The following is a 13575-nucleotide window of genomic DNA, read 5'->3' as shown; positions in this document are numbered from 1 at the left end:
TGTAACGATAAAGTTCGTTCAAGTAATAAGACAAAAAATATTGTCTATAAAAAGGCACTTCAACACTGGCTATACAAATAGTAACTTAGTTGAAGATACTATAAAACAAAGAAAGCACACTTCCTATTAAACAATATAACTAATTATAGTAAGCCTTCAATTACGCCTATGACTATAAAAGGTTAACCCTGAACTACACAGGAATACCAAAACAAACAGTACGAAGCATGTCTACTCCGACTCGCAATCGATTAGATCGTGAACAACTGAATCCATAGTAGGCCTTTTATTGCGGTCTTCCTCCACGCAACTTACACCAATCTCAACAAGTTTTGCAGCTTGCTTCATACTGAACAATCCTCCCAACCTCGAATCAATTATCTCTTCAATCCATGACTCCATTTCTTCTCCTTGAAGCTTCGTTTTCGCTACCCTTAGGAACCTCATAAGCTCGGTTTCTTCCTCTTCCCCTTCCTGCACAACAATATTAGAAAGTCGAATTCCCCTTGCCATTTCTAAAACCACAACCCCATAGCTGTACACATCAACTTTTGCTGTGATAGGAAGGTTGCTAGCCCATTCTGGAGCCATATATCCTTTTGTTCCTCTAATCCTAGTAAACTCCGAGTTTTGACCACCTCTTTGAGTCAACTTCGCCAGACCAAAATCTGCAATCTTTGCTTCGAACGACTCATCTAAAAGAATGTTTTCTGGCTTAACATCACAGTGAATCACCCATTCTAGGCATTCATGGTGTAAATAAGCCAAACCTTTTGCTATGCCTACGGCAACTTTGAACCTTTCTTTCCATTGAAGAAAAGTCGTGGAAAACAATCTATGGGCAAGAGAAAGATTTTCCACGTACTCATACACCAGAAGTTTGTATCGTTTGTGTGAACAGAATCCCCACATTCTTACTAAATTCATGTGATTGATTTTACCGATTGTGCTGACTTCTGCCCAAAACTCTCCACCTTCGCTCACATCTCCTAACCTCTTCACAGCCACCACCCTTTCATCTTCCAAAATCCCTTTATACACAGTCCCTGAGCCTCCTCTCCCTATCTCCACCTTAAAGTTTTGTGTCGCCTTCACCAGTTCTTGATAAGTAAACCCTCTAAACTGACTTGATACCATACGATACCCCTCTTCTAAGCTGGTTAGGAGGGCATTTTTTCTATAAAAAAGCCACCACCCTAACAACATAACAAAAGCTTCAGCCACACCAATAGCTATAGCGAAGGAGTAAAGATAAACCCATTTCACCTTTGTTTCAGATGGTTCATACATAGATGGAGAACCCAGCATGACTGTGACGACCTCTACACATGTGGCGTTAGAACTAGTAAGAACTGAGACAGATTCACTTGTTTCCATGTCAACCGGTACTTTCAAGTAGATGCTTCCTGGGAAATTAGGAGACCGAAAGCCGTTGAAAAGAGCATTTTTAATAAAGCAAAGTCCTTCACCAGTTAACCTGTAACTAAATGCTATACATCTACAATTTCGTAAACACATATCCTTACAAGCATCGAACGAAGTTGGTAAGAATGCATCTATTGAATTTAAATCAAAGCCATAATAATCTGTATTCGGCATTTCCAAAAATCCAAACTTTGTTGAGTTTGAACATGTTGTATTGAAAGTAGGCGTACAACCCTGGCTTACATCAGTAGGGTTAGTCTGCTGGTGGTGGGGTGGACATGAACATTCCGATTGTAGTACTCCATTATCACAGATCCCGTTTCTCCCACAGATTCCGAGAACATTGCATGGTTGTGCAATAGCTTGCCATGAAATCGACCATAATCCAGTTGAATCGTTCAAGCTATAAATCCTGAGATTACCATCATAGTCCATGGTTAACCTTCTTCTGATCCCAAAACCCATATCTGAAGCATTAAACTGCCACCGATCGCTCGACCTAAATACACCAAAATCATCAAAGAATGCGATTCTGCTGCTGTTATATGAAGTTCTTCCGTAAGACCAGACATTAAATCCAGGATCGGGACTAGGCCAGTACAAAACTGTTGTTTCTGGGCTGTCGTAAGTCAGTATTAACACGTTAATACTGTTATAGCTCAAAACAAAATATCCAGGTTCAAAACTTCCTCTTCTTAAAGCAGATATCAAGCTTTTTCTCTTTGTTAGTGTTTGAGAAGGCAATAGAGTATCTGTTGGATAATCAAAACTTTGCCAAAGAATCTGACCTTTTTGGTTCTGTAGCACCAGATTACCTGTATTCAGCAGCACTGCTCTATCTACATCTGTGGAGGTTGTGTTTGTTTCCCACACGACCATGCCATCCACATCTGTCAAAACCATGGCTCCGTTTCTCCTAAATGTCATCTTTGAACCACGGCCATTCACAGGTGTGTTGCGGTTGGCTGTCCAGACCGCTGTGCGCTCTTTGGAGTTTGTGAACCAAATTGCGAACCAATAAGCATTGCTTTGGAAACCATAGAAGCCACAGGTATAAGTGTTGTCTGGGGACCTTATGACGTCTGAACTATCATCAACAGATAGAGAGGAACCCCTCTGAAGATGGTCTTTAATGGTGTTCTTTGAAGCTGAAGATTCGATCAAGGAACAGAAGAGGAGGAATAGAAGGAATGTTTCTCTCATCATTTGCTGTTTACGATTCCTGAAGCCAGGATGTAAGCATTTTATTGGGTTTATCAAGCTGTAGAAGATTTCAGTTTTGAGATTCTATATTCCACAAGTTGACCATGCGTGGACTACCTCAGTCGTTTTAAACTGCATAATTTAGTCATGGTTGGAATTTTTTTTTTTTTTTTTTGTACGTATTGTAATTTAGTTGGCTGTTTTCTTGAAACAACTATTGGATTAAAAGCAGCCCTCTAGTGCAGGGAAAGCAGTGGGTCACCCATGGTTGTTACTTGTTAGCTTCCTTACTCTATTAGTCATTAATAATAATAATTTGTTATTTTTAATATTTGGTTGGATTTATACTCCAAGTTGGACAAAAACTGTTGACACATTTTCTCCAAGTTGACAGACTTGGAGCAAATAGTTTTTGCAATCCGCTTCATAAGTTCTAATATATGAAACAGGAAAGCCAAGATTACCTCACGGAATTACTATTACTAATAGTAATTAATAGACCGTGATTATTAATCTTTAAACGTGAAGTATATGGCTTAATATCATTGTAACCCAATAAACTTTTGCTTTTGGTTTTAAATGGTCCCTCATGTTTTTTTTTCCTGTGTTATACCTCCTTAAACTTATATTTGACCGGTTAAATGAGGATCTGAGGAGATTTTTGCGGTTTAAATAAATTTTGAGTCGGTATATGACATGGACTATTCTTGAGTTCTTGTCCACCTAAATTCCACATATATATATATATATATATATATATATATATATATATATATATATATATATATATATATATATATATATATATATATATATATATATATATATATATATATATAGTCAAGATCAAATAAGAGGAAAAATTTTGGTAAGAAGGTAAGAAGTTTTTTTTCTACATATTTTTTTAGCAAACAAACAAAATGAATCATCACATGATTTATTTGTAAGATGATTCATAAGAAAAAATTCTCAAAAAACATGTTGATGATTCATTTATACAATAATTTTGTTGTTATTTACTAAAATTGTCATAAAAATGAATATTTTCTTAATTTCCTTAAAAATGAATCATGAAGATGTTTTATTGAAATTTTTTTCTTGTGAATCATCTAGTGATTCATTTATTTTGTTCGTAAAAAAAATATGTACAAAAAAAACTTCTTACCTTCCTACAAAAAAAATTTCTTACCAGATCTATATATATACATATATACACATACTAACTAGGTTATAACCCGTGTAATACACGGATAACAAAGTAAAAGAAGAGATAAAAAAATTGTTATGATTAATGGTAAATTTAAAAACAATTAAGAAAATACAAAAATAATATTAAAAATGAAAATTACAAAGTCATTGTATTACACTAATAGTCCATCACACAAACCGTCAATTTACCATTTATACTCTTCCCAAAATCAAAATGAAAGAAAGTAATTTGGTATTAACCTACATATTAATCAAAAGCGACAATAAGTCACTACAACCCACATAAATTTCTTAGTAAATCATTATATTTTGGAATATCGAGCTAATTATAACCATGAAGCACATTATAACAAGATAAAATATGAATTCATATCAGACTTGAATGATTGTTGAAACAAATAAACATTGCTAATTACAAGACATGATTAGGTAGAGATCTTACTCTAGGCCATGTACCTTCTGTTGGGGTTCCCATTAATCTATATTAAACAAAAATAATATGAAAGGATGTTATATAGTAATGGAAAAATTCATATATATTATATTAGAATCCATCAAAATACCAAAATCCAAGAAACTCATAATAATAGATTTTCCAGCACCCTACAACCCAAATTCAATATCCTGCTTGACAGATAATAAATGGTTAGTAGTGAACAAATATATAGATAGAGAATAAAAAATCTGTTTGAGTAATAAGAAATATGATTTTGTAATACCCAAAAAAAATGATGTTCCAATAAAAAAAAACCCCCAAAAAAATTAATTGTTCTATTAACCACGTTACTATCATATAAAAACTTAATACAAAAATAGGTTTCTACAAACATAAATATTATATACCGTTTTTGTTACAGGATAATGCCAGCGGTTCATCTTCCCCTGTATAGTATGCTAATCAACATTATGTATTAAAAAGCTAATCTGCAGCAGAAAATAATTTCAAGTTTGAATGCCTACAACTAATAATAACTTATGGATTTCTCCATTATAGTATGTTAGTAGGTCAAAATCAATCTACTCCTAACTAAAAGAATATAGAACAATTAAGTATAGTGATGGTATCATGGGATAAAATAGAAACGTAACAATCGATGCTTTTGTAGCTTAACCAGCCTTAATTAGATAATTTATTCGTCAGCAACAACCAAGCTGGAATTAACTTAATCTTAGCTTTCATTTTAAAACGCATCAAGTTCCCAACATGACGATAAAATTAACCATCGTGCTACAATCTCCAAATTATACATATGCGCCATTATTTCTTAGATCTAAAAAACAACTTCTTAACCCAAAAACATGAAACAAATCACCAGCTAACCATTATGACTGCAAATATAAATCTATTTCAATATATCATATTCAAACTTCTATACGATGTTACTCCAACATATATAAAGTGAAATATTTCAGCAACACATTGTTTAAGAATAATAGGCAAATAAGCTGGTTAATCTAATAGAAAACTTTCTAAAATTAAAATCAATGCAATCATTATGTACTTATTGTTTGTGGCATTTTTTCTAACACATGGTGGCTACTATTCGTTTTACAATGTGAGACAGCAAATCCTTGAACAACACCATGACATGATCACATAATAAGAGACTTTAAAAGATGGTTAGCTTACTATAAAATTATATAGATGCTTATGGATACAAATTTATTAAATTCGGAAGTTACAAAAAGGGAAAAAAATAATTACCTTTACATGTACTCTTGTTGAAGCAGCCATGATAGCTACCGGTTGTGATCTTCCGGTACAAACATGCACAAAATTTTGAGATGGAGTTCAAACTCTTTAATCTTTCAACATATCCTTATGTCTTCACTGTATCGACAAAAGATAATCACCGAGTTACTTTCTCAACATGAAATTCCGATGCTAAATCCTTCCCTCCCGACTCCAAGAAGACCGTACCTAGGAGACCTTCCCCACTGCAGCAAGTGCAGCTACCATCATCATGGTGCCTGCCGGGAACTCTTATATGCTAGGTGCAACATGAAGGGGCATACTGCTCGTGTATGCAGAACTCCGGTGGAGCGTATTGCATCAATCACCAAAGTGACGACCAATCCAGTTTGCCGTCTATGTGGTGCGATTGGACACTTCAAAAGGAATTGCCCAGCTGAAGGAAACAACAAGGACACAGGAGGAGCCTGACTCTACTACTTAGGAAGAAGCGTCAAGGAACTCAGTAGATTTTTGGTACGTCTCTCGATCTCGGTTAACTAAACTAAAAACAATAAAGGTTTAATTCAAAATGTAAATTCTTCCCAGTAAGGCGAAAGTCGCAGCACTGTTATAAAATTTAAAAATTCATCAGGTAAAACTATAATGGCTAAACATATACGTTACGGCCATGTATATTTAAGATGGACAGACCTAGAGTGAGCGAATGCCGCCTCATTTCCTGTTCCTCGTTTGGTTGTGGATTTAGGGCGGGGTCGCTCAGTCAACAATCCTCCCCACCTTAAATATACATGACTAGTATATGTGAGACGATTATAGAAATGCCTCGTGAGAATCCATTCATAAAAAGGTACTCTATTCAGAAACACTTAGGACTCTCTATGGTTCCGCGTCGACTCTATCGATCCAAGTATCCGCGGTAGTGATACATAGGACGAAACCGAGACGCTTAGAACTTGTGTGCCCGTTTGGCGCATGACTCTACCGCTCTTCATTTTATATCATGTTGGAGTGTGCCAACTTCGACGACCCTATTGATCATGGTTCGACTTCGTGCAACCATGTGTACATTCTTAGTGCTGTCTGCTGTGTAAAAAGAACTTTCTCCATAGCCATGTCGGCAAATAAAGGTTCTCCCGAACCTAAACCTAACACGAATAATCAAACCTAATGCAAACCGTCAATCATCTCTCTTATCTCAAACCTTCCGAAGTACCCAAGAGAGGGTACCACGTGCCGTCGACCGACCCCTCGTAGCCAGATGAACACCGAAGCAAAGGACACTGTAGAAACTCCAGTAGACGACAACCAACCGAAGCATACTCCGTAGATTCCCCCGGGAGACCCTACGCACCTCGCACACCCAGTTCGTGAACCCAAAGAATAGAACTCATGAGACTGACCACTATAACTCGGCATATGCGTAAAGGTGGCATATAATTGAGATCAAAAAGATTTAAGGTGTGTGTTTCCCCCTTACTCCCTGTTCCTCATTGGGTTGTGGGTTTGGGGTGGAGTCGCATAGCTAAACATCCTGCCGACCTCAATTGTATACTGCCTGCATACACCAAGTATTGGTGGTTAGGCTAAGTATGAGCTCCACCACGAACCTGTTAGCAAAACACTTTCACCCTATTCCATAACATAGAAGCCGAAGTCAAGAGAATCACTGCGGGTTAAGCTAGTAAAGTGTAACAACCCGTTATTTCCGGGCATTATAAATCGAGTCTTGTAACCCCTTTGGAATGTAATAGGAATATCATCGATAAATGAATTATTCAAAAGCTCTGATTGGAGTACACTATGTAGTAGATATCGTCTTAAAGGTTTCCAAATATATAAAGAACACTAAAATCCGAGTTATGACGAAGAAGTTATGACCATTCTAAGATTTCCGACAAAACCGACAATACCGATTAAACGGAAAACGCAAAGTTTCAATACGATAGCGTTTAGCCTTAGGTATCTAAATGAAAGTTATAGATAACATTAAACCGTGAGCGTACACAAAAAGAATGTCCAAATCTGACTTCGTATGAGGAAGTTATGATTTTTCCAAGATCCGAATATAGCAGTAGACAGCTAAAAACTCGAATCGAAGATCGAGCGACTTTTGGCCGGAATGACCTAAACGAGAATCGAAGGTCTCGACAATGGTATTTCAGCGGTAAAAAGTCTGGCAAAAACCGACATCAGATAAAGAAGTTATGAATTTTCAAAGAAATTCCTTAAACACGATGAGTTATAAAATAAATAATAAAAATAATTTCGGAATTTGCCAACGGAGTCTAAACGAAAGTTGTAGAGCGTAGTCTCACCTACGCGTGGATATAAAGAACATCGAAAACGGAGTTTGTATGAAGAAGATATGAATTTTTGAAGTTTATTAAATAAATTATATATTTATTTAAATCAAAATTTCGGACCTTATCCGAAGAGGAGTCAGTGTCCTCATCCGGGTACGCGCTGCGTACCCCTGTATGCCCTGCGTACCCGAGAGACTTGGCCTCTGATCATCCACGTCGCCCTATCCGACCCGTCCGACCCGTTCGAAGTACCCGACCCGTCCGACCCGCTGTCCCGTCCGACCCGCCGTCCCATCCGACCCGCGTACCCAGCAACCCGTCCCATCCGAAGCCGAGGCAGTCGAGGCTTCGATCATGCATGACGTACGCGTATGCGCTGCGTACGGGCATACGCCCCGCGTACCGAGGCGGTTCAGCCTTCCTATAAATAGGATGCGAGGCTTTCTGAAAAAAGGGCTCAATTCTCTCCTTTCTCTCACGATCTTGCCTCGTTTTCTGTGCCCGTTCAAACCCGAAGCTCTGGTCTTTTTAGTCAAGTCCCGAGGGTCGATTTTACTCCCGAGATTCCCTAGAATCCTGAGAAAAATCAGTTTCCCGAGACGAAACTCTGTCCGGTTTTCCATCTCGCTATCTTCAAACTATCAAGTGAGTTCATATCCCCTTCGAACACTCTTTAAATACATTTTAAATGCTTTTATACTCTTTTAGGGGAGGAATACAAGTAAACACACGACTAAAATCCTGTGAAACATCGATCTTTTTATATACTTTTCATACTGTTGCTTTAGCTGTCTTATGAAGTCATTATCATGCAAAACGCCTCACAACACAACTTTACCCTCTTGGGATACAATATGTTTATAAATAGAAATATGTTTTATTTATACGTTTGCATACAAATACATCATATCAAGGGTAACATTCTTTACTAAATCATTTTATGCATTCAAAGAACTTATGATTTATGCTTTGTCAAACATTGTGAAAAAGGATAAACTTTGCATACAAACTACTACTTTAATACAGACTTAGTTGAGAATCCATGAGACGTGTACATCTTCAAACACTGCCTTTTTGATAAAAGGTATCGCTACAAGTCCTGTCTATAACCAGAGTCTCCCGTTCGGAGAACGTGTCAAATGTGTATAGATCTATACGGGAAGTCATGATCCCGCGCCCTGACTGTTAGCTACAGTCCGTCTTTTGGGGTGACAGTTGTCATAACGCTACGACGCCTGAAGAACGTCGCTACAGGCATATTATGTTTAGTATGGTTATAAAACTCATCGGATATACAATTATTATGGTATTATGCTTTTATGAACGAGTAGCTATTAAAACTATTCTTCATCTAACAAGTGCGATCTTCGTATAGCTTTACTATGTAAAACTATGACACAACTTACAAGCACGTCGTTTGCTTGCGATTTTCGGTCTTAGAGACTGCCAGTTATGTTAGGAAAATAAGGGTTTTTCTTGGAAAACACAACAAATCATATCTCAACTATTAGGGAAAATATGTGATTTTCTGGATCTAATACATTCATTTTCAACACACGAATCATAACTCGTTTTCAATTGAAATACTACATTTTCTGGAAAACATACAAACACTTTCGAATGGCATACATCTTCTCAAAACACCACTTATGAACTCACCAACTTAAATGTTGACACTTTTTCTTTGAAATAACTTGTATTCTCAGGAAACCGCTAGACCAGGGAGCAACTACTTCTGAAGACTAACGCGCTGGCGTTAGTAACATATTTTGGATCACCATTTTGTATTTGATTTCTTTTGCAAACATGTAACATCTACAATCATGTAAACTTTACAAATATATTTATATTATGGTGGTGTGTACTTTCCTTTCTATGAACTGTTATGATACTGAATATGACGTCCTCCGCCCTCGAACGTTTCTGCCGTTCTGGTTTGGGGGTGTGACATAAAGTTCTGAGTGATGAGACACTATACTCACTAGAATTGACCTAGACCGAGGAAACTCAGAACCTTCGGAAGAGTAGTTGCAGTAGGTGCTCTTACTACTCAGGCACTTTGCCCACCCTGTTATAGACAGGTAGTGCCTATCATCCTCCACCCTCTTGCATGGAGGAAATTGTCGTCACCCTGTAGACGATAAAAATACCTTCTCCGAAGTGAACGCTAGGATACCGAGAATCCACAGGATAACCTTCGCGGCCAAGAATACTTGATCAAGTGCGAAAGTAATTGCGTTAAGCCTCGTGACCAGATCCCGAAGAGATTATAGACTTGACACCAGCCTTGGTGTTAGTCGAAGGGTTATGCAGGAACATGCGCTTTCCGCACTAGAATAAACCAAAGTCTTGGAGAATCCTTGGACTATTAGGTGTTCCACGAATACCATCTCACGCAGAGATAGTAGAACCACCTCCTGAGATAGTCCAACGCTCGTCTGGTGAAACCCTATCTCCCCGACCCTCAGGGTTTCCGTATATCAAGATTCGTTAGTGCAGGTCCATTTTGCACAAGCTTGAGATAGAAACTCTACAGCAAACCGATAACCATAGTCACGCAACCCACTCGACGATCTAGAAAGTCTCTATCAGTCAGTTGACAGAAAACACGAAACCAAAGACCACTCGAGGTTCCTAAGAACCAACCTGAAGGACTACACACACAGTACGAGTGAGAACGTTAGGAACTTCGGAATGGCGATCACGCCAGTGATGATCTTGCCATAGAAGTACACTATGTTCTGAGTACTGAAAAGCTCTACCATTCCGAGAGCTTAGGACCATATGAGAATTCTCATGGAGATTTCGTCCAATCCTATTCAGGCCGCTACTACCTTCAGATATACCACAAGACTCACACCTGGTCAATCCACTTCTTAGACTAGATATGCGATTGCCCGATATCACTCTTCGTACCCCACTCATCTTGATAGAAACCATTGAGAACCCTAACCTCGTAGATACACCAATCGGAACCCACTAGTTACACGAGACGAAATCTGCATCCCGTATGTGAAGGTCTGTTGGAATGACAAACACAGACTAAAGTTCACTGGGGAATGCGAGGACAACCATATAGGAAGTACTCTCATACCTCTACTTGGCCATTCATACCTACTTCCTTGCCTAGACCTGAATTTCGGGACGAAATTCCCTCTAACGGGGGGATGATGTGACAACCCAAGTTGTTCCGTTACATTTCCCCGTTACCGTTAACGGAATTTTCCAGTTTATAAAAGTTCTGTTAATTAAAGATCGTCAATTAAATAAACTTTTCATTTTTTTATATTTAATATGTCGTTAAGTCGTGATAAAAGGGAATAAAAACACATAACACACATTTCCATTTATTTGGAAAATGTTAAGTTTTATTATTACGACCACTAAATCGGGTGCGCCCAAAAGCCCCGTTTACCGGTAGTATCGGGTAGAATCCCACTGAGCTCCAACTCCCACCCATTTATAAGGGGGAGTAAACTCCATTTGGAGCTTTTCCACCCTCTCTCTCACTACTCTCTCTCTAGACCCGAATCCGACTCCAAAACCGCGAATTCCGGCTTCCAAACGTAATATTTTCTTTCCTAACTTGTTCTAATCATACATCTAAGTGTTTATATCTAGAAAATCATAAGAATGAGGGGCAGACAAGGAGTTTATGGCCTAAGAAGCTCCTTAGGCCGTAAACACCCCAAAACTTGGCCAAACCCCAATTTTTCCTTCCTTTAGGCTTGCATGCTAATTAAGGGATATACCTAGATGAGTTTGGACACCAAAACACAAGTTTTTAGGACCTAAAAGAGGGTTTACAGCCCAAGCTTATTCTTAGGCCATAAACACCCAATTTCCATGTTAAATGGTCCCAAAAACCCATCTAAGGCATGATAGAATTTAGATATGAACTTAGGAAATGCTTAGGGCCATAAAGCACAACAAAATGAAGGGAAAAAAGGAGTTTACGGCCCAGGCATGTACCAGGGCCGTAAACACCCTTAAACATGTCAAAACATTAAGTTTTGTCCCCCAAATGGCCTTTGACTACTTCTATAAAATGCTAGGAGTGTAATAAGGGCTTGAAACTTCAATAAAACCATGGTATAGGAGTTCACGGCCGTGAACTCCCTTAGGGATGGTTCATGGTTCGTAAACTCCATAATGGTGCCCTTAGAAGCCTTAAACTCATCCATACCACTTAGATTTGGACCTAGAATAATTCCATGAACAAGATTGAAGCCTTAAAACACACTAGAATCCTTCACCATGAGTTTACGGCCGTAAACTCATGGTGAATAGTCCCTGGGCCGTAAACAACCATGTTTTGAAAACCGGACCGAACCGGCCGGTTCGACCGGTTCAACCTGGAACCGGTCCCGGATCCGGTTCTTAAAGGCCAAAAAACCGGTAATCGTTTGAACCGGTAAAAACCGGTCGAACCGGTAAAAACCGGTCAAAACCGAAAATTTTAAAAAATATTTATTTTTTTCATTTTTGTATTTTTTATATAATTAAATATAATTATGACATCATCCGGTTTTTCCGGTTTTTGAGACCGGTCCGACCGGTTGGACCACCTGAACCATCGAACCTGTAAGACGACCGGTTCGGTCTCCGGTCCGGTTTTCAAAACCTTGGTAAACAACATATTAAGGGTTTAATCTCGGAGAGTAAACTCCATTCCTAAACCATACACACCTTTAGACGCTACCCGGGACACCCCAAACACTTAACCAAAGTGTTTTCCGCTCCTTTGAGTGCGTATACGTGTTTAATTAGTATTAAATATACTAATTGTATGTGAAAATATGTTATCATATGTTAAATAGGTCATTGAGTGTGTTCGAGTCCTTACATGACACCGAACGCCCAAACGGCACCTTCGTCGGACCTATTTATACCAGCTGAGTTCATACCCCTGAATGAACCTTTTAATGTTTTTACATGTTTTATAGGGGGAATACAAGTTAAACATGCCGATTATCATATCAATCACATGTGATTGATAACCCGCATGCACAAGATTTTACCACACTGTACACTGTTTTACCGAGTAGGATACTATAACGACTTTCAAAAAGGTTTTCAAACTGTTTCAGACTCTTACTTATACTGTTTTATTCAAAATCATTTCAAACCAATTTATAAAGGTTCCAAGGATTTCTAAAGGTTTCCACACTGATTTTACCAAAGAATACAAAATGCGATTTTCCTAAATAGAAAGGTTTTCCAAGGTTTTCATCAAATTTCTCTTTCACGTCGAATACTTATACTTGTTAGTTACCGCTGCTTCGCTTTCACTTATTGTAAACTCCTACTTGATAACGCTTTCACTTCTTGATACGCTTATACCTGTTATTGTCTCTATTTCACTTATACTTGTAGTCGCTTATACCTGATAGACGCTCTTACTTCACTTAATGTCGTCTCTACGGCGTGATACGCTTATACTTGTTTGACACCCCTACTTCACTTGCGACCGCTCCTACTTCACTTGTTAGACACTCCTACTTCACAAGAATCACTTCTACTTAATACACACTCAGTCGTAGTTAGATGTATGTCTGTGCTTATATAGGTACATATGAGTAATGATTGAAAGACTTAGGAAGGCTCGTCCGCCCTATTTCCTTTTCTTCGTTGAGATGTGGTCTGGTGGGATCGGATGGCCGTCCGAAGGTTGTTTGATTCATTAGTTATATATTATGTATATGAGAATGGACATACAGGAATTCTCTAGTCAGTTCA

At 38.2% G+C, this 13575-nt stretch overlaps 1 protein-coding gene across 1 annotated transcript; it reads right to left on the bottom strand.

Moving 5' to 3' along the window:
- LOC111882461 (putative receptor protein kinase ZmPK1) lies at positions 1–2736 on the bottom strand. Its single transcript, XM_023878828.3, has one exon. The coding sequence runs from the start codon at positions 2629–2631 to the stop codon at positions 232–234; it is 2400 nt and encodes a 799-aa protein (XP_023734596.1). The 5' UTR covers positions 2632–2736; the 3' UTR covers positions 1–231.
- Between the last annotated feature and the right edge of the window lie 10839 nt (positions 2737–13575).

Source organism: Lactuca sativa, chromosome 9 (genome assembly GCF_002870075.4).
Source record: "Lactuca sativa cultivar Salinas chromosome 9, Lsat_Salinas_v11, whole genome shotgun sequence".
Lineage (NCBI taxonomy): Eukaryota > Viridiplantae > Streptophyta > Magnoliopsida > Asterales > Asteraceae > Lactuca > Lactuca sativa.
The sequence above is the reverse complement of the archived record's forward strand: the minus strand, read 5'-3'. Positions and strand labels throughout refer to the sequence as shown.

What these genes read in the sequence shown, in the direction of transcription:
- LOC111882461 (XM_023878828.3), bottom strand. Translation starts at nt 2,631, where the DNA reads ATGATGAGAGAAACATTCCTTCTATTCCTCCTCTTCTGTTCCTTGATC.